The sequence below is a fragment of the Mirounga leonina genome, unplaced genomic scaffold (genome assembly GCF_011800145.1).
Source record: "Mirounga leonina isolate KUSES-001 unplaced genomic scaffold, KU_Mleo_1.0 Mir_200, whole genome shotgun sequence".
Lineage (NCBI taxonomy): Eukaryota > Metazoa > Chordata > Mammalia > Carnivora > Phocidae > Mirounga > Mirounga leonina.
This window is the reverse complement of record NW_023270503.1, coordinates 21,830,532-21,854,281: the sequence shown is the minus strand read 5'-3', so window position 1 is coordinate 21,854,281 and position 23,750 is coordinate 21,830,532. Positions and strand designations below refer to the sequence as shown.

The following is a 23,750-nucleotide window of genomic DNA, read 5'->3' as shown; positions in this document are numbered from 1 at the left end:
CCAGAGCTTTCTCCTATTGGGTCCTCAGCTCCTGCCGTGTCCCCGCAAGGAGAGCCTGCCGCCTGACCTGCCTGTTGCCTTCTTACCTTCAGCAGCCCACCTCAAATGAAACCTCCTCCAGGAAGGCTCCCCTGATACGCATGCTGCTGTTCCCAGGTTGTGATTAATCACTACCCCCTGAGCACATACATTAGAGTTGGAAATCCACTTTGAGATGACTCAGCTCTGTGTCTAAGGCGAACTGACCTCAGCCCACCCCAGAGACACATGAGTGAAGTCCAGGGAGTCCCTGGAATTGAATGCAAAATCATGCGCAAAATCAAATGCACAGATGGTGGATAAACAGAATGTGGTAGAGCACACTGGGGAATATTATTCGGCTTAGAAAGGACTGGAGCACTGACGCGTGCTACGACATGGATGAGCCCAGAAAACATTATGCTGAGTGAAAGCAGGCCGACACAAGAGGCCCAATAGTGTGTGAATAGGCAAATCAATAAAGTCAGGAAGGAGATCAGAGGTTGCCTGGGGCTCCTGAGAGAGGGGAATGGGGAGTAATTGCTTGGTGGGTACAAGGTTTCTTTTTGGGATGCTGAAAAAGTTCTAGAACCAGATATTGGTGATGGTTGCACAACCTTGTGGGTGCACTAAATGCCTCTGAATTGCTTTTATTAAAATAGTCAAGGTTACATGTATTTTACCATAATAATTTTTTAAAAATCCAAATGCACATATTAGGGGAGAAACTTCTAGTTTTGCTTAGATTTTCCAAAGGTTAAGCAGCTCTGATCTGGTCTGACACCTTCATGAAGCAGATGGTGAAACTGAAGCACAGAGAGGGGACGGGACCTATCCAAGGCCACTCAGGCGACAGCAGCAGAGCCCCAGCCAGGTTCTGTACCCGCCTAACCAAGCACCTCTCCCACCCCCTTCTTCCATCGTCCTTTAGCCTCTGCGGAACCCTCCCTGAATAGCCCCCAGGCCTCTATTCTCCTCCTTGCCAGGCTACCCACAAGCTGTGCAAGCTCCCGAACTTAAAAGGCCTTCCAGAAGCTGGGCTCTTGGAATGAGTTTCATGAGCATTTGTCTTTAGCTCTAGAGTGGACTCTGAGCACCCAGAGAGATGTTTCTTATTTTCCTCCATATGTCACAGAGCTCCAGGTTTCTTTCTTCAAGAAAGAACTCACTGTTCACCTGCAAGGAGTGCAGTTAGCAGACAGCCTCTGAGGAACATTCTTTGCCCCAGAGGCCCACCACTTTGTTGGATATGCAAAACAGTCTGAGGCTCTCCTGCCCAGGCTCTCTCCTGCTCCTCCTCCCCCTTCATCTTTCATAGGCCCTACCACACCCCCGCTCCTCCAGGCAATAAACATCTTGCACTCCTACCCTCATCTCAGTGTCTGCTTCCTGGTCAGCCCAGATGGCACAGTGATCAGCTTGGTGTATCATAAGTGCTCCATAAATGTTCATGGAGGAACTGAACTGATGACTCCCTGGGAGGGCTGGGGTGGTGGTGGAAGGAAGCCGGTGCTTGGGCCTCTGAGAGCAAAAGAGAGGCTGCCCATGGAGGATGTCTCAGTCACAAGAGGAGTGACCATGTAGGGGGGCATGAAGAGACTGTGCCCCCTAGGAGAGGCCCAGTAATGAGGAAAACACAGGGAGCCCAGAGACTAACCAAGCATCCTCCCTACTTCCTCCCCTGTCTAGGGTAGACTGCAGCAAAGCTCGGACCTGGCCCAGAGGACAGGGCGAAGAGTCCTGGCCTTGGATTTGGGAGAACCAGGTTCAAATTGTCCTTCTTGCTAAGTCAGGTGATTTTATATCCCCTTCTTCTGTAGACCTCAGTTTTTTCATCTGTAAAATGGGTATAGAGTGCATCTCCCCAACCCTAGCATCATTTTGAGAACTGACTGGGAAGATTCTACAGCTTCCGGAGGGCCCTGTAGGGAGTAGTTTAAATGCATACTCTCAGTTAATCCTTACAGTGGCCTGTGTGAGAGGCATTATGACCTTCATTTTATAAGTGAGAAAAGTGTGGCTCAGAGAGGTCAAGGGGCTGGTCCAAGAACACACAGCTAGCAAGTAGGAAGTCTGGCTCTAAACCCCCTTTATTACTCCACACAGTTTGAGTGACTACTATGTGCCAAACTTGGGTTAGGGTGGGGACAAGTGACAGGTCTGCCATGTTCTTATGGAGTTTACATTCTCACAACGAACTCGACAACGGGCAGCCCCCTCAACAAACAGGGTAACTCGAGAATGCATTAGGGCTCTAGGAAAAAAATAAACTGGGTGCAATTATCAAGTTGAGACCACAGAGGAGCTACTTTAAATTCAGGGGTCAAGGGCAGCATCTCCAAGGGCTGAAACCAGCAGTATGAGAAGAGCCCAAGCCGGGTAAAAGCCTGATGTATTTGGGAAGTGACGGAAGGCCTGTGGCGAGCGCGGGCGGTGGGGGAGGACACAGGTGGCCGGAGGGGACAGGCAGGGGCCACCAGGTCACTGAAACCCACGGGAAGCCACGCAGGGGGTTTCGGCATGGCGTGAAAGGAACGATCGGGCCGCGGCTGTCTGAAGGCGCAGACCGAAGGCCAGAGCCGGGGCCGCCCGGACCCGGTCCTCCCGCCCACCTCTCCCGAGCTGGGGGGCCTCGCCCCGCCCCCGCTGGCCGCTGACGTCACGGCGCTCGCCGCCGCCCCTGTGACGTCACGCCCCGGCCGAGCGCTGTGCTCGGGATCCGCGCGCCCGAGGAGCGGCTCGCGGCGGGCGCGTGGGCGTGGCCGGATGAAAAAGATGGCTGCCAAGCAGTCTCCGCCCAAGTTAATCGGTGGGTGCGCGCCCCCGCGCGGGACGCTGGTTGCTATGGACGCGTTGGCGGCCGCTGGCGGGAGGGCACGCGCGCGGGGTCTGCGGGGTGCCGCACAGCCTCTTTATCCCGGGTCCCCGCGGCGCAGGGCCACGCTCACAGCCCGGGCGACACCATGAAGTCTCTAAAGAAGGACTCCCGCCTCAGAATACCTGCAAACAAATTCTTGGAGGCCGCAGAAGTCATTAAAGGTTGGCGCTGGCTCCTTGGGAACTCAGGAGAAGCCGACAGGGGCTGGGGTTCTTGGATGGGACTCACGACACGGGGCCTGGAGGACGGGGGTGACACCAGGATGGAGGTAAAGATCGCGGGGGAATGGGGTACGAACAAGGCGTACCCCATACCTCAGGGATGATGTACAAGGCAGCGACCCCCGAAAGGGAGAGGGTCCAGTGCACTGGGCCTTGGGGATGGGGACATAGGAAGACTGACAGAGGCCTCAGGGATCAACTGCTGGGGAGATGGCCTTGGGCAGGAAGGCAAAGGAGACTTCTACCTCTAACCATAGCGTAGGGTGGGACTCTGAAGGCAAGCGCCCTCCACTGGGTGGGTTGCAGAAGGGTCGGGAAAGAGTTTCAGAAGGGTCAGGACCGGAGCCCTTGGGAAAAGAAATTCAGGAAAGAATGCAAGAAACATGTTGAGGCGGTGGAACCAACACCTCGGGGGGATTCTGTGAGGGTGTCCACCTAAGAGGCCTGCTGGAAAACCCCAGGCGTAAGGCCTAACTTGGCCAGTTCTGTTTCCCACCACGTATATCCTTTCCAGATGGATGACACCTGTCCCACTTGTTTAACCTGGAGCCCGTTGCAGACATGACTACTTCCTGGCCACCTCAGCTACCCTCTGGTTGCAGGTGGCAGAGTCCCAGGGTGTCTGACTGCAGACTGACCCCCATGGACGTGTTCCCATTTGCAGCTCACCCCCTGTCTCCATTTTTTGCTGTTCCCATTTGTTGAGGGCCTGCTGTGTGTGGGCACCGTGCTGGGCAGCAACGGTGTCAGTATTCACTGTGTCACCCCAGCCCACAAGAAACAGAGTCTAGTGAACTACCAGAAGGGGAACCAGACAAATACCGATGCTGTGATACAGGGGTCCCTAAGTGGTTAAGGGGGCTCAGAGCACCTGACCCAGGCCTTAGATGCTAGAATCTGGGGGGAAGGTTTTCTGAAGCAGGTGACATCTGTGGTTGGCCTTCTTCCTCCCCTCCCTCTCCACCCCACCCCCACCCCCCAAAAGGCAGTTTACTTCTCCAGGTCTAGGGAGCAGGGAGCGGCATGAGCTGAAGCATGGAACTAGGACATTGGTGGCCAGGGCAGAGGTGGTGGGTGTGGAGGAGAGGGAGGGAGCCAGGTAGGGCTGCACAGGTAGGCAGGGGCCAGACCAAGCAAGGACTTTACTTGCTAGGTCAGAAAGTCTGGGCATGCTCTTGCAGGCCCTGGGGAGACCCAAAGCCAGCCTCAGAGCAGTGGTGAAAGCTCAGTGTGAGGAGGGGGACAGGTCTGCTGGGGCCCCTGGGAGGCCTGCTTAGTTAGTATGGCTGGCTTTAATCCCTCTTCATAGTATGAAAGTCCTCTTTAGGCTGGGTTGAGAGACTGTTTCATGATATAATTTTTTTAAGATTTATTTTTATTTGAGAGAGAGAGAGACTGAGCATGAGCCGGTGGGGGGAGGGGCTGAGGAAGAGGGAGAAGCAGACTCCCTGCTGAGCAGGGAGCCCACCGAGGACATGGGGCTCGATGCCAGGATCCACCCAGGCACCCCTCATGATATAATTCTTAACAGTCGAGAGAGAGAAAAATAGCTGGGCCCTTTTCCCAAGGGCAGTCAAGGGCTTTCCTAGCTATTGCCTCCTGCACACCTAGTTTCTGGATCTTATCAAATTTGAACTTTCTGCTATAAACAACTCAAGGAAAGATTTATCACTACATATTTATTTTTAAGAAAGGGAAATGTAGTTTGCTAAATAGCCATTTGAGTTGAGAACACGCACTAGGGTGAGGAGGGAAAAAAAACCAGTGTTTAGCAGGCAAGATGCCTTCCCCCCCCTTTTCTTCCCACTGATATCTCAGGGGATGTCGGTAATGTAGTAGCACAATACTTTTATTCCCCCCCCCCATATAATACAGCTAATCAACAAATATAATCTCATGCTATGTTTTTCCAGGGTCTCTGAATTACAAGCAAAAAGGCAAGCAAATATTGTGACTCTAAATCTGTTTAGGGACGTGAGCCCTTTTTGACTTCCAGGTTTCTCCCTGATTTTGTTAAGAAACCGGGAAGACTCCCAGCAGTCCCAGATGCCCCTCCCTGATAAGTAAAGCTCAGCCCTGGTAGGGACAGCCTCTCCCTTGGTTCCACCATGCAATCCTGAAGTCAGAATTTCCCAAAGACCTTGATCAACACTGAAAAAAGATAACGTTAGATAACACAAGAAACAGAAAACTCGAGGCCAGGTTTCTTCTCCCTCCAAGGCTTCCCCCTCTTCCCCCACCCCTACCCCATCTGAGCACCTTGCTTCCAGCTACCTGGCCTAGCTCCAGCTGAAATATCACCCCACTGCCCCGTGCAAGGGGGCTGGTCTCTGACCCCCTCACAACTGCCAGGATCAAGGGAGAAATGCCAGCTATGGGGCTTACCAGAAGCCCCACTCAACTTGGGTTTCCAGACCAAACAACAGGAAATAGCTGAGCCTCCATAGGTTTAGAGTAGTGAGACATATCTCGGACCCTGCTGAGTTCTCCCACAGGTCCTCAAATGACCCCCCCCCTCCACAATAGTCCTTCCTCCCTGCTCTTCCCAACAAGCGTCTCCATACCACCACCCTCCCCCGCCCAGCCCCCAGTCCACCTGGCTTACCCTCATTGGATGAATCACTCTGAAATGCTGCTTTTACCAATGCACTCTCCTGGACCAAACTTCCTTCCTGCCAGCAAGAAGACAGATGCTTCAGCCTTACTTTACCAAGCTGTCATGCCCTGATTTTTCTATCATCCCCAATAGCACCCCCACCTCCCCAACAAGCCTCCTGTGTCACTATGCCCACATATGCCATGCTCTGCCCTGCCTCCACCTTTGCTCTGTGACCTCACCTGAAACACCTCTGTTTGCTGCTCTGCCTGTTCGAAGGCTTCCGGTCCTTCAGGGCCTCACTCAGCCTCTGACCCCTGCACCTGCTCTTCTGAACCTTTCTTTACAGCCCTAACCTGTATGATCCACATCCATTTGTTCCTTCTTTGGTGTGTAACCAAACACATTGTCTGTGCCATTAACCCAGGCCCTTATGTGATGCTGGTGTGTGTCAGGGTCTGCTGCAGTTTTCAGGTCCTCAGGGTACTTGGTAAATATTCTCTAGGGTGAGTTGAAGTTTAAAATGTATATATCATTTTTCTAAAGATGTCCTCTTAACTAGAGCACACTCCTCCCTCACTGTATGCTATATCAGAGCTTTGAACTGCATTCAAGATAACCTCAGAAAAACCTCAGAGCAGAGTTTCACGATTTTGGAAACCTTTAGCAATGTTGAAGGTTTATAAATTTACACATGGTAATTACACACCCACCAGTAAAAAGCACACATCTGGAGATGTGAAATCCCTTGGAGAGCAGTAGACCCAGCCGAGGTGACAGATGGAGAAAGCAAATGTCCTGGAAAATAGAAATAATTCCAAAGTATTTATTTATGTAAAGTCTATTTATTTATTTATTTATTTATTTATTTATTTATTTATTTAATCAATCAATCAATCAATCTTCCAGTGTGGGGCTTGAACTCATGACCCCGAGATCAAGAGTCACATGTTCCTCCAACTGAGCCAGCCAGGCGCCCAAAATTCCAACATGTGTATAAAAGCAGGCCTTCAGCTGCTACCAGTTCTCTCTTGACCACCAATGTTGGCAACTTTGTGTTGAAGGGAGAGAGGAAGTGGAAATGAAAACCTAAGGCCGTACCCCCACGTATGGCACTGGGTGGGACCAGAACTCGGGGTCAAGCCGGTCGGCCCTGTTGGCGTGTGCGCCGTGTGGTTTAACTGACAGATACTCCTGGGTGTCTGCTGACCCCACTGCTGAGGAGAGGACTCTGACCGATAGGCTGCATTTGGAGTTATGTTGGCATGATTGTGGCTTGGGTTTTTTGGCCACCATGTGGGCATTTCCTAAAAACATTTGATTTGGGTCATCAAAACCACTGCTTTGATGTTTTAGTGATAAGGCCCCTTACAAATTAGAGCACTGGGAGTAGCAGTGGACAAAGCCAAGTTTTGTTGTTGTTGTTTTTTTAAAGAAAGCATTTAATGTTTTCTTATTTTTTTTTTATTCTATGTATTCATTTGAGACACAGAGATACAGAGAGAGAGAGCGCGAGCATGAGCAGGGAGAGAAGCAGAGGGAGAGGGAGAAGGAGGCTCCCCGCTGAGCCAGGAGCCCGATGTGGGGCTCGATCCCAGGACCCTGGGATCATGACCTGAGCCGAAGGCAGACGCTTAACCATCTGAGCCACCCAGGCGCCCCGCCAAGTTTTGTTTTAAAGTCCCTGAAGGCAGGACTTGGGCTTTCTTTTGATGATTCTGTCAGGCCTTACGTCCAATCATTCTAAACCAGGGGGCAACAGACAGGAGGACCCTAGGCAGAGCGACAAGATGCATTTGAAACCGTAAACCCACGTCTGTGGGAGGAAGTCAGGGAGGGTGTCCTCACTGGGGAGTGACTCGCTCTGTCCACGAGTTCTCAGTGCTGTGCTTCGGACGGCTCGTGTGAGAAACAGGCTCTCCACTTTCCTCCAGTCCCATGAGCCGCTTTTGTCAAACCCTTCATTCCCCCAGGAGACTCCTAAAGAGTCCCCCCCGCCGGCCCACTCCGTCTTGCATGCCCTAATCCATTCCTTGCCGTGTTGTGACCCTCAGGGTAAAGACCGAAGTCCTTTACACAGCTCACTAAGCTCTTGGCCAGGTGGTGCCTACTTCCCTCCCTAAGCACTGCTCCCTACCCCCCACCTTGCTGCACTCCAGCTATTTAAAAAATGTGCTTAGAGTTCCAGATGCCCATTCTGTTCTGTTGCCTCTAGGCCTCTTCGTGCGCTTCTCTTTGGCATGCCTGTTCCCCAGTGTGTTTCCCGTGTCTAAGTTCCGTCATCTTCAGCTCATAGTTTAAACATCACCTCCTCAGGAAGCCCTCCCTGACTGCCCCGCACACGGGGCTGGGGCCCCCCTGAATGCCCCCATAGTGACCCTAGTTCAGTGACCCTGTTTGACAATCTAGTCTCCCAGGCTTGTGCTCTTAGAAGTCTGAGACTCTGCCTTATATGCCCAGAGCCTAGCACAGTGCCTGGCTAGATGCTTAAACAGTATTTATTACATGAAAGAATGTGAAATAAATGCTCAGGGGTGAATGCTCTGCTTCCCCCAGAGCATCCGCATTTTAGCCAACGTCCTAAGAAACCTGAAGTCTTCCCCTAGAACAATGCATCAATGCCAGCAATGGGGAAGGCTGAGAAATCATCTAGTCCAGTTGTCCCAAACTCCTATGCATCAGAACCACCTAGGGGGTTTTAAAAAAATACAGTTTCCCTGGCCCTGGCCCCACAAAGTAGCCAGGAAGCTGTATCAGTAAAACTCTTCAGAAGACCCTCAGGCAGACATCTGACTAATATTTGGGAGCCATTGCTTTAGTCCAGCTTTCTCTTTTTACAAGAAGGAAGACGGAGACCAGGAGAGGGTAGGTGATATGCCCAAGGTTGTATAGCTTGTAAGTAGCCGAGCCTGGAATGGACTATCTTCTGATCTCAACTCCAGCTCCAAAAGTTCCAGTCACTGTAGCAGGCCAAGGGGGACAGGTAGGGGGACCTTCAAGAGAGAACTCCAGGCCATCTTGGCAGCCTCTGCTGTCTGTCCGGGTGTTGAGCTCTGCCTTCTACCATGCAATCTAATGTAGATAGATATTAGCTATTATATATTAGAATATATTATATACCTATATTAGAATATATACTGTATATTAGAAATATATATATAGGGCGCCTGGGTGGCTCAGTTGGTTGAGCGGCTGCCTTCGGCTCAGGTCATGATCCTGGATCGAGTCCCGCATCGGGCTCCCTGCTCGGCGGGGAGCCTGCTTCTCCCGCTCCCGCTCCCCCCTCTTGTGCTCTCTCTCTCTCACTCTCTCTCTCAAATAAATAAATAAAATCTTTAGAAAAAAAAAAAAGAAATATATATATATTTCAGCACTTGTATCTTTCTGCTTCTCTTTAGAAAAGAAGCGGGCAAAGGTAGCTGAACAGCCTACACCCCCCATTCAGGAAGAACCTGAGCCTGTTAGCAATATCCTACAAGGGGATGACATTCTTGCCTTAGCCATTAAGAAGGAAGACCTGAAGAAGGTAAGGATAAAGTCCAGGGATCCCTTACTGCAGGATGAGCATTTCCGGGTCAGTCTGTGTGGTCTAGAACATCAGCCATGTCCACTGTCTCTTCACCACCTCCCTACTCAGAGGGAGGGTCTAATTCCATGGAAAAATTGGACATGGATTCTTTGCACTTCTGCATCTAAAGGAATTTACTATGTTGTTTGTTTTAACGTTGCTGAGAGTCCTATAGAACCACAGGGAAATGAGATGTTGAGGTGTCTTGCTTCTCATGGAGGCAAGTGCCCGTCATCCCCATTTCGCAGAAGGGAAAATGAGCCCGAGAAGCACATTACAGATGTGGATACAGCTGCTAAACCCTAACCCCATGCTTTACCTGGAAGAGTCAGCCACTTCTCCCCTGCACTGTCTGGAGGATCTAAATGTTACTTTTTTCCGCCCGGATGTTGCTGAGCCTTATGTCTGTGGCATATAGGCATTTCCTCGACAGAGCATATGGACAGAGCTGGAGCAACATATTTTTCAGCCTTCAGGAGTTCCACCAAGAATTGGGACAGAGGGGATGGGTGGCGTTTTTTCCTCCTCCTGATCTCAAGTGCAATTCTCCTCTGTTTTGTTTTGTTTTAGCAACACATTCCTCGCTTTATTGAGACACAAGATAGACCTGCTATCACCCAGAAATTTATCATCCGTAAACTCAGACCCAAGGATCCAAAGAGGAAGGTCTGCCGCTTAGTAGCACATCCTGCTACTCCAGATGCAGCCACGAAGCCCCTGGACTACTCTGGTATGGCCCCGCCTTGGCCCGGGCCTCTGAGTTCATGGGCCGGCCTTGAGAGGGAGCTGGGTCACCCTCAGCAAGTAACCCCCTCGAAACATTGACATGAGCTAGTCCTTCCCCTCCGCTGCCCCTCACCCAGGCCCAGGTGACAGCTTCCATGACCGTGACCAGATCCTGCCTCACCACATCTTGGGGAGTCTCCAGGACTTTAAGAGAATTGCAGTTGCTCAAGGGAACACCCAGGTTGGTTTGTACAGAGTTGCTGGGGCGGGGAGGGGAGTTGGGGAGGAGAAGTCACTGAAGCCATTCGGGTCATAGCCACCTGGCGGAGTCAAGCAGGACTGGGGGACTGAGGTTACAGAGACAGTGCCAGTCTCTGGGCCCTGGAATCTGAAGTGCTCGTGACCCTCCCCTGAAAGAGTAAAGCCACTTAAACTAGCTTCAGCTGAAGTCAGCAATTCACTATAAGGATACAGAGGCACCTCAAGGAACCCCAAAGCCAGAGGGTGTCCGACTCCAGACTGGAACCCAGAGAAGCCGCAGGGCTCGGGGCTCCCGCTCCCCCACTGCCCTCCACTCCTCTGTGCACCAGCTTCATTATGCCTTCTCCAGTGCCTGGCCTGCTCTCCTCTTTGGTGCACACGGGGAAGGACGGTGGCTTCCTGCAGCTCCCGGGGCCGCGTGTCTGTCTGTCTGTCTGTCTGTCTGACTTTCCCGGTGTGCAGTGCTTTGCTCGCTCTCCGCTCCTTTGCTTCCCTGGCTCCAGGCAGAACATCTCTGATGGGTCTGGTGCTAAGAGGCCTGGGGTCATATAAAAATGACTCTGTCGCCCTGCAGGTGAAGGTGTCAATTAGCATCAGTTGTGAGGGGGACAGAGAGACTGAGAATGGCTGACCACCGTCTCAGAACAAAGATTCCCATCTGAAAGAGAGGGCCCTGACGGGGGCTTCCAAGGCTCCCTGGTTCCGTCACTTGCTAAGTTAGGGTCCAGAAGAGAAGGGACTCTGAGCAGAGGGGGAGGGCAGCAGGGGGTGAGGCCTGGAGAAGTCTCTGCTCAGCCCTGGCTCCGCGTCTGCTCACTGTCCTCTGCATGCTCTCCCTGTACGTTTCAGCTGGCTGAGCTGATACGCACCCCGCCGGGCCTGGTGACCCTCATCTCTGCTAAAGAAGAGCCAAAGCAGAAAGCCCCAAAAGAAGAGAAGGCACATCCCTGGGCCCCACCTCCCCAGCACAACTTTCTCAAAAACTGGCAGCGCCACATCGCCTTGTGGAAGAAGCAGCAGGAAGCCCTCAGTGGTGAGCAAAGGGGACAGGGTTCCCGCGGGGCCTTGGCCACCACCGAGGCTCCACTGCTGTTTTTTTCTGTCCCTCCACCTCGCCGAACATTGTGCCATCCACTCCCAAGTGCTTCTTGCTCTTAGTGGGTCCTGACATCAGCCCAGCCATGGGGCTGACCAGTGCGAAGTGCTAGGGTCCCTGTTCTGACTTGAGGGAGGGTCCGTGTTCTTGGTTCTCGCACTCTCTAGAACGCCTGAAGAAGCCCGTGAGCGAGCTGCTGATGCACACTGGGGAGACCTACAGACACATCCAGGAGGAGCGGGAGCTCATTGACCGAACACTTTCAACACAGCATGATGGGAAGGTAAGGACGGAGTTCCCAAGTGCTCTGTGAGGAGCGGGTCTGGGCCCAGGGATGGCTGCCTCAGGTTGCACAGTTGGGAACAAAAGAATCTGCTCATTGCAAGGCATTGTTTTGTTGTTGTTGTTGTTGTTGTTGTTTTTAATTAATTAATTTATTTTTTTATTCTTATGTTAATCCCCATACATTACATCATTAGTTTTAGATGTAGTGTTCCATGATTCATTGTTTGTGCATAACACCCAGTGCTCCATGCAGAATGGGCCCTCCTCAATACCCACCACCAGGCTAACCCATCCTCCCACCACCCTCCCCTCTAGAACCCTCAGTTTGTTTTTCAGAGTCCATCGTCTCTCATGGTTCGTCTACCCCTCCGATTTCCCCCGCTTCATTCTTCCCCTCCCGCTACCTTCTTCTTTTTTTTTTTTCTTAACATATATTACATTATTTGTTTCAGAGGTACAGATCTGAGATTCAACAGTCTCATTGCAAGGCATTGTTAAGCCCTCAAGGCCTTCACGAAATCCTATCATTGGTCCTTACTGGGCATTCCGGCCGCCTGGCTAGCTAGGTTACGCAACCCGCGGTGGTCAGTGGTAGTCCGTTTCAGGGGAAAGATATCACCGGTACTGGGTTATTAGAATAGTCTCAGTGTTCTAAAAGCCGAGGCTCCAGCTTTCAGGTGACCCGGGGCACCGTCCTGTGCTGTGGTTTGTCAGTGCAGTGCCGTCCGTCTGGGGCTACAGCAGGGCATCCAAAAAACAAAGTGGATGTTCTATCCTGCTCTCAGGGCAGCAGCGAATCCCCCCAGGGAAAGCATCTGAAGTCTGTGGCACTCTTGTCCCCCCGGGCCCCCCACCTCCACCAGCCTCTCTCCAAAGAGCCCAGGTGATCTGACTCCCATGTCCTTCCTTGCCAGAGCTGTGAAGAGACCAGTGGGTTCTGGAGTCGCCTGGAATACCTGGGAGATGAATTGACGGGTCTGGTAATGACCAAGACAAAAGCTCAGCGTGGCCTCCTGGAACCGATCACTTATGTCAGGAAGCCCCAGTGCATCCAGGCGGAGATGGGTGAGGAGTGGGCCGGAAACGCTGGCTGGCCTAGGAGGGGGGACAGCGTGGCTCTGGAGTGAGAACGGCCTGGCATGGAGGCCCATAACTGCCGGAGGTCCAGCCCCCCCTGCAGTAAGACAGCGAAAGGAGGGGGAGGGGGGCGAGTGGGAGCAGGGGCTGTGGGGCTGCTCTGTCCACACGGCCGCCATGGCTCGTGGTCATCGAGCACCTGGAATGTGGCTAGCGTGGACTCAGGTGTGCTGTAAGTGTGAACTACACACTGGGTTTTGAAGATTGTACTAAAAAATATACTTTATTAATCATTTTTACATTGATTACATGTTGAAATGATACTATTTTTTATCTGTTGGGTTAAACTATATTACTAAAGTGAATTTCACCTGTTTCTTTTCACCTTTTCCAATGTGGCATCTAGGGAATTTTAAATGACGTCCGTGGCTTGCATTTGTGGTTTGCATGCTATTTCTGTGCTGGGTTCAGGCCCCGGCTGTGTTGGGTTTGCGAACTCCAGTGAGTTACTTAAGCTCTCTGGTCCTCAGTTTCCCCATCTGTAAAGTACTGTGGGACGTGAGAGTGTTAAATGAGACAGGGTGTGTAGTGAGAGATTGCAATTGTGATTATAATCCAAAGGTTTGCAGGGTTGCAAGCTGATCTTGCAAGAGTCCTGCATAGGGCTGCTGAGGCGGGAGGTACAGGGCGGGAGGACCAGAGTCCAGCCGCACAGGGAAGCTGTATTCTCCCCTTTCCCAGAAGTGGTGCTGGGGTGGGTGCTCACAGAGCCCTGGAGAGTGGGTGGGGAGAGGCCACCGCAGACGACTGTGCTGAGGGCCCCTGGACCCTACTGCTCCAGGACTGCTGGCCCAGAAGGAGGCTCCGTACCGCTACACCTGGGATCGGAGTCTGTTTCTGATCTACCGACGCACGGAGCTGCAGAAGGTCATGGCAGAGCTGGATTTTAGCCAGCAGGTCAGTATGCCTCTGTGCCGGGTCCAAAGCCCCTCGAGATGTGCCTGTCTTCAGTCAGTTAATCTTCCCTTTCTCGGTCTCTCTGAGGATATTGATGGCCTGGAGGTGGTGGGCAGAGGGCAGCCTTTCACGACTGTTAAGGTGGAAGACTATTCAGTATTTGGTAGGAGCCAGGAAAGCTCCTCTGAAGACATGGTGCCCTTGTGAGTTGGCCTGGGCCCTAGGGAGAGAGGTTGGAAAGAGTGGCTTCCCCCGGCACCCACAGTATGAAGGGCAGACTCCCCCCTCTGAAATCCAGGTGCCTCCATCCCAGCCTCTCTCTGGGCCCCTTCCAACACCTGTGCCAGCTCCCTTCCAGCAACCAGCCCCTAATGGGGATTTCCTGGCCATTCCTTTGCTGGTGAGTGCCGTGCATGAAGAGTCTCTGTGAGTCCAAGAAGTGCCCACCTGTAGGAACAGAGCAGGACAAAGTGAAGCCCGAGTGGAGCTGAGGGTACTTCATCAGAGGGCAGAGGCAGGCACCTCTCCAGACTTCCTGGCAGCCATTTCCCTGGGCTCCGTGGGGCAAGACTGTGGTAGCTTCGGGGAAAATAAGTCGTTGGTTTTTCTTACAGAGACTTGGCCAGTTACCCTGATGTGGTCCCCATGCCTATTCTTGGCCCTTCTCTGCTGTTCTGTGGGAAGCCAGCTTGCTGGATCAGAGGCAGTAACCCACAGGACAAGGTAAAACTGCTTCCACCCTCACCCACCTGCTGGAAGGGCCTCCCTCGGGTGCCGTCCCAGGGTGACTGTGGCAGTCACAAGGAGCCTGGACAGTCACCTATTTGCATTTTTATCTGGTCATGCATTCAGCATGTCTGAAAATGGTAACAGCAGTGCTAACTTGCGCCAGAATAAAATCACAAGGCTGAAAAGAGACTGTCACAAGCCACCCAGTTTGTACCTAGCCCACAAGCATGTAAATAAGCAAACCTTCTCAAACAGGTACGGCTTCAAGAAAGTTCTAAAATATTCTTCAGGGGGCGCCTGGGTGGCTCATTCGGGGTTAAGTGTCCGACTCTTGATTTCAATTCAGGTCATGATCTCAGGGTCATGAAATTGAGCCCCATGTCGGCCTCCATGCTGGGCGTGAAACCTGCTTAAGATTCTCTCTCTCCTGGGCACCTGGGTGGCTCAGTTGGTTAAGTGTCTGCCTTTGGCTCAGGTCATGATCCCAGGGTCCTAGGATGGAGCCCCACATTGGGGTCCCTGCACAGTGGGGCTTCTTCCTCTCCCTCTGCCCCTCCCCCCTGCCATGCTCTCTCTCTCTCTCTCCCCCCTCTTTTTCTCTCAAATAAATAAAGTCTTTAAAAACAAAAAAAACTAGGGGCGCCTGGGTGGCTCAGTCGTTAGGCATCTGCCTTTGGCTCAGGTCACAATCCCAGGGTCCTGGGATTGAGCCTCGCATCGGGCTCCCTGCTCGGCCAGGAGCCTGCTTCTCCCTCTCCTACTCCCCCTGCTTCTGTTCCCTCTCTAGCTGTCTCTCTCTCTCTCTGTCAAATAAATAAATAAAATCTTTAAAAATAAGTAAGTGAATAAAAATTAAAAAAAAAAACTAAAAAAAGATTCTCTCTCTCCTTCTTCCTCTGCCCCTCCCCCGAACCCCCCTCAGCCCACCCCTGCTTGCGTGCATGCCCAGCTCTCTTTCTCTTAAAAAAAAAAAGACTTCAGGTCTAAGGAGCAGAACCGTTCATCAGATACAAAATCTGTTTTCTCTCCCCTTCTTGCTGGGGATGGCAGAGATGGCCCCTATCGGGGTACCGTGATAGCACTCAGAGCACCCAGGCCCTGGAAGATGGGGACACGGGACTTTCGGTGCCAAACCCAGAAAAGTCCCTGGCAAACCAGGACGAATTGGTCACCGTAGGCCAGAGCCTTCCTCAAAGATGTTTCTCATACCTCCTCCTTCCCTAGAAGCACGTTGGAATTGCTGTCCGCTTGACCTTTGAAACTCTAGAAGGGGAGAAGACATCTTCGGAACTGACCACGGTCAATAACGGCACAGTGGCCATTTGGTACACCTGGCGGCGGCGCTCCCAGCTGGACTCCTTCCAAGACCTGAAGAGAAACAGGATGCAGCGGTTTTATTTCAACAATCGGGAAGGTACCTGGCTGCCTCGCTCCCCGCCTCCCATCCTCGGTCTGTGAGGAGCCACAGTTTGGCTGATGCTCCTGTAAGGTTGAGCCGCTCTCCCCTGCCTCCTTTCTTCTGTGAACTGTGTCCTCTCCTAACTGTTCATGTCAGCTGGGGGAACAGTCAAACTCTTGAGAACACCAAGAGGTGAGTCACCAGAGAGCAGAAATTTTCTCGGGGTTCAGTTACCTTTGTGTTCAGGCCTGAGGCTAGGATGACCGCCCCCCCATCCCTGTTTGCCTGGGACTTCCCAATTTTTGCATGGAAAGTCGAAAGTCCCATGTCCCAGGAGACCCCTCAGTTCTGGGCAAACTGGGATGGTCCGTCACCCTGCCTGGGGCTCAGGTAACTGTACATGCCTAGGCTTAGGGCTCAGTGAACTGTCTTCGTGCAGGCTTGGGCCCAGCTAGCTCCTGTGTGGTGAAAACTCCTGTCTCGGTCCCTCTCAGGTGTGATTCTGCCTGGAGAAACGAAAACCTTTACCTTCTTCTTCAAATCTTTGCATGCTGGCATCTTCAGGGAATATTGGGAGTTTGGAACCCACCCCACCCTATTAGGAGGGGCTCCCCTGCAGGTCAATCTCTACGCAGTCTCCCTGACCCAGGACATTTTTAGGGAAGAAAGGAAGTTACTGAAGGTAAGCGACCCAGGACCTTGGCGCCATGGACAGCAGATAGGTTCCCCTGGACTTCTTCCTGGCGCTGCCTACGGGGATCCTGCTTCTCCCAGCCCCAGAGGGGAGTGTTTCACAGGCAGGCAGCTGTTTTTGCTCAACACACACTCCCAAGGGCTTTGTGATGTAAAAGGTGGGTGGGCACGGAGAGGAGGAATAGCTTGGAGGCCCCCAGAACTACTAGAAGTACCGTTTGTTCACTGTTGTCTGACTCTATCCCGTGGGGTCCGATTTAACTGGCAAGCCTTCAAAACCAGAGAGAAAAACCTAACTAGTGGGGCTGACACCCAGAGAGAGAGTGAGGTGGGCACTGGGCCCCGTGTCGTTGTCAGTTCCGGAGCTGACCAGCTGGGGCGGTGCTTCCAGGCGCTCTGGAGAAAGCCGCCTCTTTCTGCTGTGGCCCCCAGATACGAGCCAACTCCGTTAGCTGGGGCTCAGCCCACCGTGAGCACGGGTCATGTGGACAAGTGCCACGTCTGCTTTACTTGCTGACAGTAGGACCTACCTCTCACATGAGACGCCCCTCCACTCTTCTGTGACACCCAATGGTGTGGCCAAGCCACGTCCACAACAGGGCCCAAACCGTGTGGTCCTTGCTCCTTGCCCTTCTTCCTAACCTGGGGGAAGTGCTGACTGTGTGACCTTCTGGCCCCACGAGGGAGCAACATCTCTGGAACTGGCTTCCCCACTACATCCTTTCAGTCTCTTTTAGAGAACAAGGATATTTAGGGTTACCCAGCGGTTTGAGTCTGAGAATAGGTGTGTGTGTGTGTGTGTCTGTGTGTGTGAGAGAGAGAGACAGATAGATGACAGACAGACGATGGCAGGAGCTCAACCCCTAGGAAGGCACAAAGTCCTGAGGGCTCTGGCTTCCCTCGAGGGTGCAGCATGGGTTTCGAAAGGCTGAGCTGCCATCTTGTCCCATCTTCCTTTCCCCAGCTCAAGCTGGCTGCCCACGAAGCAGTCACCATCGTGGAGAGCGTGCTGCAGGAGCTGCTGAGTGGGATCCTGACCCTGGAGCGTGTACAGTCCCCTGTGGACGCCTATCTCACTGAGGAGGACTTGTTCCACCATAGGAATCCTCGGGTACAGGCCAGCGCCGGCCCCTGCGCCCTCACACACGCCTGGGCCCGCTCTGAGCATCTTCCATGAGTAACTCACTTTCTCACAGCAGCCCGCTGACCAGGGGCACTATTTATATCCTTGCTTTACAGTGAGGAAACTGAGGCCCAGGGCGGTTAAGTAATTTGCCCAAGATAACTTAGGAAGTAAGTGGACGCTTGGTCAGAATAGAGCTTCACAAACTCCTTCATTTAAACCCCATCTTACGGGGCACTTGGGTGGCTCAGTCGTTAAGCGTCCGCCTTCGGCTCAGGTCATGGTCCCAGGGTCCTGGGATCGAGCCCCGCATCGGGCTCCCTGCTCAGCGGGAAGCCTGCTTCTCCCTCTCCCGCTCCCCTTGCTTGTGTTCCCTCTCTCGCTGTGTATCTGTCAAATAAATAAATAAAATCTTTAAAAAAACAAACCAAAAAACCCCCATCTTACGTGGAAATGCAATGCAAAAAAAGCTCTAAGCTGGAGATACTCAGGAGGCAGGGGAAGTGAGGAGCTGCTCTGGCCGCAGTGGCTGCTGCTGGCTTCTTCCCTGTAGCCTCCATCTTGCTCTTGAGGGAGTGGGGGAACCGGAGCAGGCTCGCTGGGACTCTGGGGGCCCCTCCCCCCCACCTCCCCGCCACGTGACTTCTCTTGCCTTTGCTGCAGCTGCATTACCAGCACCAAGTGGTGCAAAGCCTGCACGGCCTGTGGCGCCAGTTCTTGAACGTGCCCCCCAAGGCCGAGGAGGCCAGGCCCGGCAAGGATGAGCACCTCAGCCCCGGGGCCCGGGCTGCCGCGCCCCGGCCAGCCTCCTTGGAGAAGCCCTCTGTGAGCAGGGAGCCTTCAGCACACTTTAAGAGCCCAGTCCCAGAATCGCAACCGACCCGGCAGGAGAATGAGGCCCGAGATGCTTTTGGGCCCCAGAAGCCTAGAGCGGGGGCCCGGGCTTCTCATCGGAAGAGCATTATGGAGGAGATCCTGGTGGAGGAGAGCCCAGACCTGGGGAACACCAAGAGCCCCTGGGAGCTACATGGCCTTCCCCCCACCGAGTGGAATCTCTGCTTGGAGGATTTCAGAAAGGTGCTCGCTCCCCTGACTCGGCAGGGGTGGGCAGGATGGCAGTCCGGGGGTAGGTGCCAGGGCACTGAGGGAGGGCCCCGGCAGTCCCCCTGGCCCCCACGGGCAAAGAAACTCTTCTGAGGACCCAGAGGAAGCAGTCTCTTGGGTCATCTCTTTTTGTCTCGGGTGCCTAGGCCACCATGGTGCAGTGGGGAGGGGGGGTGCCCTCTCTGACCCAGGCACATCTTGGAGAAGGGGTTCATGGGTGCATAGTTCTGGGGGAGGTCCGCGCTCCATGGCTGCATCTGCTCCTGGCCATCTGTCCTCACCGCACCAGGCCCGTCACTAGAGGACACAGGGACCCTTGGTGTCCTGGGCGGGATGGTTGCCCATGGTACCTACAACCCTGCCAGGCAGTGATGACACTCCCTGAGGAGAACCAGAGGGAGGACGCCCTCATCAGGCTCAACAAAGCAGCCCTGGAGCTGTGCCAGGAGCAGAGGCCCCTGCAGTCCGACTTCTTGCACCAGACATGGTAAGTGTCCCTCTCCCCCTCCCCCCCGCAGAGCGGGCCCCGCCTCCCCACTGTGGTTCTGGGCACGCAGTCCTAGGACTCCCCTCGAGCCCAGAAAGGTGCCGCAGACACTCCCCGCTCTGGCACCTGCCACAGCAGCCCCCCTAGCCGCCTGCCCCTCTCCGGAGCAGGTAGAACAGAGCGAGTGCCCCGTCTCTCTCCCACCCTCTCGCCCACTTCCTTCTCAGTGAGCAGAGGTCTGGGCCGAGGACAAGCCGGAGGGCAAAGAGGAGGGGGGCAGAGTGAGGCCATGGAAAGCCTCACTTCTCCTGTGGAACTTGCTGGGCGCCTTCGCTGGGGCCCTCAGGAAATCTCACACAAGGTCCCCCGGCTCCCTTCGGGCCAGACCTAAGTCTAGCCAGGGTCTCAAGCTGGAGCCTAGACTGACCTAACCGTCGTCCCCGGCCACTCTTCCCCAGCTGCCACCTGAGGGAAGCCAGATCCCTATCTGAACGCGGGCACAGGTGCTGGTGAGGCTGCCGGCCCCCTCCGTGGTAGCCCCGGGCACCCCTGTCTTAGAAGGGAAGGACCCATGCCTCCGCACAGTCAAAGGCAGATGAGGGGTGATGGCTTTCTCCAGTAGGCTTTGCTCTCTAGTTTGCAGCTGTGGCGGGATATGATCGATGGCCTGGTGAGCCATTCCCTGTGGCTGAGGGCTCTACTGGGCCTGCCCGAGAAGGAGACCATCTATTTGGACATTCCAGAAGAGCAAGGTCAGACTGCAGCCCCGCCCCGTGGAGCCTCCCCACCCCTCCCACGCCTCGGCCATGGGCACCCTTCTGGTGGGACCTCCATCAGGTTGATCCATGGAGTAGGCCCTGTCACCCTCCCGTCTACTGCCAGGATTTGGGACCTAGAAGTGACCTGAGTAACCACCTTCATTCAGTCCCCTGGTTTTACAGGTGGAGTCCCAGAGAGGTTGAACGACTTGCCCATGCCATAGATGGGGCTGTGGTGGGGCTGGGACTGGAACCAGGCCTCCCGCCCCTGCCCTGCAGGTCATGAACCTGAACTGGGGGCTCTGCTCCTGTCTGGGAGCATGAAGGGCTCAGGACCCTTGGCTTTTCCGACCCTCCCTGTGGGGCCTGGGAGGCCAGGTCACACTGTCTTCCACTCACCTCCCTTAGATCGAAAGTCTCCTCTTGGCACGGAAGTGAAAGTAACCACCACGAAATTTGGGAAGGAGGACCGGAAAGGGGTAGCCCAGGAAAAGAAGCAGCTGGGAATCAAAGAGGACAGAAAAGCAGCCAAGTTGCTAGGGAAAGAGGCATGCCGGGACATAGAGGGTGGGCCTTGGGGGGGCAGGGGAGGCATCGGAAGGGCTGCGGCAGGTGGGCACTCGCTCTAGCATGACGCCCTGGCTCTCCCAGTGAGCTGCTCTTGAGAAAGCCATGGACCTCCCCCGGGAGTTCCTGAAGGCTGTGTCTCCGTCTCTCCAAGCAGGACCGTTCAAACAGCAAGAAGCACAAGGCAAAGGATGACAAGAAACCAATGAAATCTTCAAGTCGGGACGGGCTTTCCTTGGAAGAACCTGCCCCTGAGGGCACAACCACTTCTCAGGAGCCCACAGATCCCCTGGTCATGGAGAAGTACACCAAGAGACTGCACACGGAGGTGAGGGCACGAGCCCTGCGCCCAGCCCTGCCCTTGCTCACACCTGCTCTTCGGGCCTTCCTCCCCTCCCTCATCCGTCCCATTTATTCCACGAACAGTCAACACCTAGTGTGTCCGTGCTGGAAGATGGAAGCAGAGCTGCCCTTGTGAAGGGCATCCCGGTGTGCGAGACAGACCTCGTGCATAAGCAACACGCCCTGTACGTTAGGTGGCAAGCACTCTGGGAGAGAGAGAGAGATAACCCAGGGCCAGGGGGTGGGGAAGGCCAGGGTGCGGCGGGGGAGCCTCCCTGAGAAGGTGACATCTAACAGACTCGAAGGGAGGTGAGGGGTGGCCCTGTGGCCATCGAGAAGAGTGCCCTAGGCAGAGGGGGCAGCTAACGTAGGGGAGGGAGGGGGCCGGGAGGACAGTGGACAGAGAGGCCACTGAGAGGGAACAAGTCACAGGTCAGGTGGGGCTCTGCAGGCCATTGTGTGGACTTGGGGTTTTCCTGAGTGAAATGAGCAGTCCACGAGGGTTTGAATGGAGGAGTGACACAGTCTGACTTGGAAGATCACTCTGGCTGCAGTTAGGAAAACACACTAGAGGAACAGAGCAGACGCCCCTCCCTTTCTGCTGCTCCCACTTCCTCTCTGCGTGAGGTGCACCTCGGCAGAGGTGTCCCTTGGGGGAACAGCGCGTCGTAGAGTGAATTTCCAGCAAGCGTAAGGGTTGTGACGCACTGGAGAGACTTGATGCTGGTATATTCCTAAGCAGCAAGTCCTTAGAGATTCGCCCAGGTATTGTGTTCTGTTCATTGTTATTGTTTCGGAGGAGAGGTCCACAAAGCCACCCTCGATTGTCACTGTGTCTAATGGCGGTGCTTTGTCGGCCTCCAGTGTGGACGGCTAGATGGGATTGCGTCACGTACATTGGGGTAACGCTCTGGACTGAGTTTGAACAGAAGCTCCATTTGCTGCTGGTGACATCAAGGCGATTTCTGAAGGTTGATGGGGTTTAGAAAGGAATCCGAGGGCTCTCTGCAATGAAGAATCAGCTTGCCAAGGCTCATGTGGCCCAGTCCCCCGGGAGGGCACGGTCCTGGAGACATTTCAGTCTGAGGATCTGTGATCTTACCAGAAGTAAAGCTGGCCTCTGGGTGGTGGGGGTGGAGCTGGACCACCCCCGGGGGTAAATGGGCGCCATTCCCTGGAATTACCCCTTTAACCACTCCAGGCTCTTGGGCCCCCATATGTCCCAAGGGCCTGGTGCAGGATTGCTTCCCCCAGACGGTTTGAAAAATAAAACTGTCTGCAAAAACAAAAGTTCTATAGAATCTCCGCAGGTTTGGTTTTACCCCGGCTGCCGCTCTCCCGTCCTGGTGTAGACCTGTCCACCCTCATTGCATGCTGGGTGCTCTCTTGTGGAGGTGCCTTCCACAGAGCAACCCTCTGCCTGTGATTTCACCCCATTCTTCCAGGTCTACGGGCTGCTGGACACCCTAATGACTGACCTGATGGTCCTGGCTGACGAGCTCAGACCTGTAAAGGATGTCGAGGAGACTTTGCGTCTTTGCACCTGACTCATGTGCCCCAGGGTCTTCTGGGAAACTGGTTCACAAACAAATCAATAAAGAACTTTTGGGTTCCCACCACTTCCTTTAGGCCTTCATGTCTTGAATGTCGGATCTTGATGAGGGCAGCTCACGGCCAGGGTCTCCCGTGTCCCACCTGCCTCAGATTCCCCTCCTCTTAGTTCCTGGAGCCATCCAACAGGAGGAAGGAGAAACACACCTGGAAGGTGATGTGTGGCATGATGAGCAGAAGAGCAGGTTGCTACCAGGACAAGGAATGAATCAGGTGACAGGACAGACAGCATCACCCCTTGAAATCCCTGCCTCTGACCTTCCTTGGCCCACACTTTTGGGGTCACGCTTCCTGGAACCAGGTCTTCCCCAAGTGTCATCACCCAGCATGACCCAAGTGTGAGACCAGGAGAACGGGACCACATGGGGCCTGGCTCCCCGAGATCCTCCCAGTTCCACTCGGCCAAGGGCCCAGTCCCAGTCCCTGGGGATCATGCTTACCGCACTGTCAGACCCTAGAGGCCAGATCCCCGTGCCCTCAGCAGCCTGTCTCATCCCCTCCTGTCAGGCCAGGTGGCCCCCTTGAGCCACTTTTTGCCTTAAAAACAGCCTCTGGACATTACGTTCGCCCCCTTGCTCAGAGAAATGGGAAGTGGACAAGAGGTGGCTCCTGGACAGGAAAGTCGGCTGTCAGCTCGACTCAGCACCTGAATGGCTTTCTGGCCAAAATCATCATTCAGGGCCGGGCCTCCTGTGCTGAGTGGGCTCCAGGCTGCCAGAGTTTGAAGAGCAACTTGGCTAAGGCTGGCCTCACTGCCTTATGTGCTGGTGGAGCAGAGGTGGGGGCGGGAGATGGGGAGGTGGCCGAGGCCTCCCACCTGCTTGGGTTTGCATTTGGTGCTTCTGATAAAAGCCTCATGGGCCTCAGCATCCTCCAGGTGAGAGTGGGAGGAGTTTGGAGAGAGCAGGTCACTCTGTTCCTCAGGCCGAGAGGGGCTATGCCTGGAGCCTGGATGCTCCCTTCAGGGTGGCTGAGGGGGCCAGCTGGAGCCCACAGAAAACAAATCCACCAAAGGGCCAGCCTCCCCCGGGAAAGGTCTTCCTGGCCCAGCGGAGATGGGTAGGAGTGGGGTGGGTGTTGGAGCCCCCCACCCCCCACCCCCCACCCTATTTCCTGCTGAGGCGGGGGAAGGGTTAACTCACTGCCGGCTGGGAGTGGGCTACCAGCCCTGGCTCCGGATCTGTACCTCCTGGGGACAGCCAGGGGGCCGGCCTCCCGCCTCGGAGGTGCCGCCTGCCCAGCCAGCAGGAAGGG

The 23,750-nt window shown here is 54.3% G+C and overlaps 1 protein-coding gene across 5 annotated transcripts; it reads left to right on the top strand.

The window, feature by feature from the left end:
• The first annotated feature begins 2,770 nt into the window (after positions 1–2,770).
• MYCBPAP (MYCBP associated protein) lies at positions 2,771–22,753 on the top strand. Of its 5 annotated transcripts, XM_035026852.1 has the most exons (19): positions 2,771–3,057; positions 9,112–9,239; positions 9,852–10,011; positions 10,145–10,248; positions 11,118–11,301; positions 11,532–11,647; positions 12,564–12,714; positions 13,568–13,683; positions 13,771–13,886; positions 14,298–14,406; positions 15,637–15,826; positions 16,306–16,493; positions 17,469–17,615; positions 18,291–18,704; positions 19,097–19,218; positions 19,855–19,970; positions 20,385–20,524; positions 20,701–20,871; positions 22,331–22,753. In XM_035026852.1, the coding sequence occupies exons 1-19, from the start codon at positions 2,982–2,984 to the stop codon at positions 22,430–22,432; spliced, it is 2,850 nt and encodes a 949-aa protein (XP_034882743.1). In that variant the 5' UTR covers positions 2,771–2,981; the 3' UTR covers positions 22,433–22,753. The 5 variants fall into 5 exon arrangements, 4 of the variants coding, with proteins under 4 accessions (XP_034882743.1, XP_034882742.1, XP_034882741.1 ...); XM_035026850.1 differs by having other exon boundaries at positions 2,780–3,057; positions 13,568–13,886; XM_035026851.1 differs by having other exon boundaries at positions 13,568–13,886; positions 20,701–22,753.
• Positions 22,754–23,750: the final 997 nt, after the last annotated feature.

Bases quoted from the DNA above. Each gene is read 5' to 3' on its own strand.
- MYCBPAP (XM_035026851.1), top strand. From the start codon at position 2,982: ATGAAGTCTCTAAAGAAGGACTCCCGCCTCAGAATACCTGCAAACAAA. The intron at 3,058-9,111 runs GTTGGCGCTGGC...GCTTCTCTTTAG, and splicing joins GGCCGCAGAAGTCATTAAAG to AAAAGAAGCGGGCAAAGGTA. The intron at 16,494-17,468 runs GTAAGCGACCCA...TCCTTTCCCCAG, and splicing joins AAGAAAGGAAGTTACTGAAG to CTCAAGCTGGCTGCCCACGA.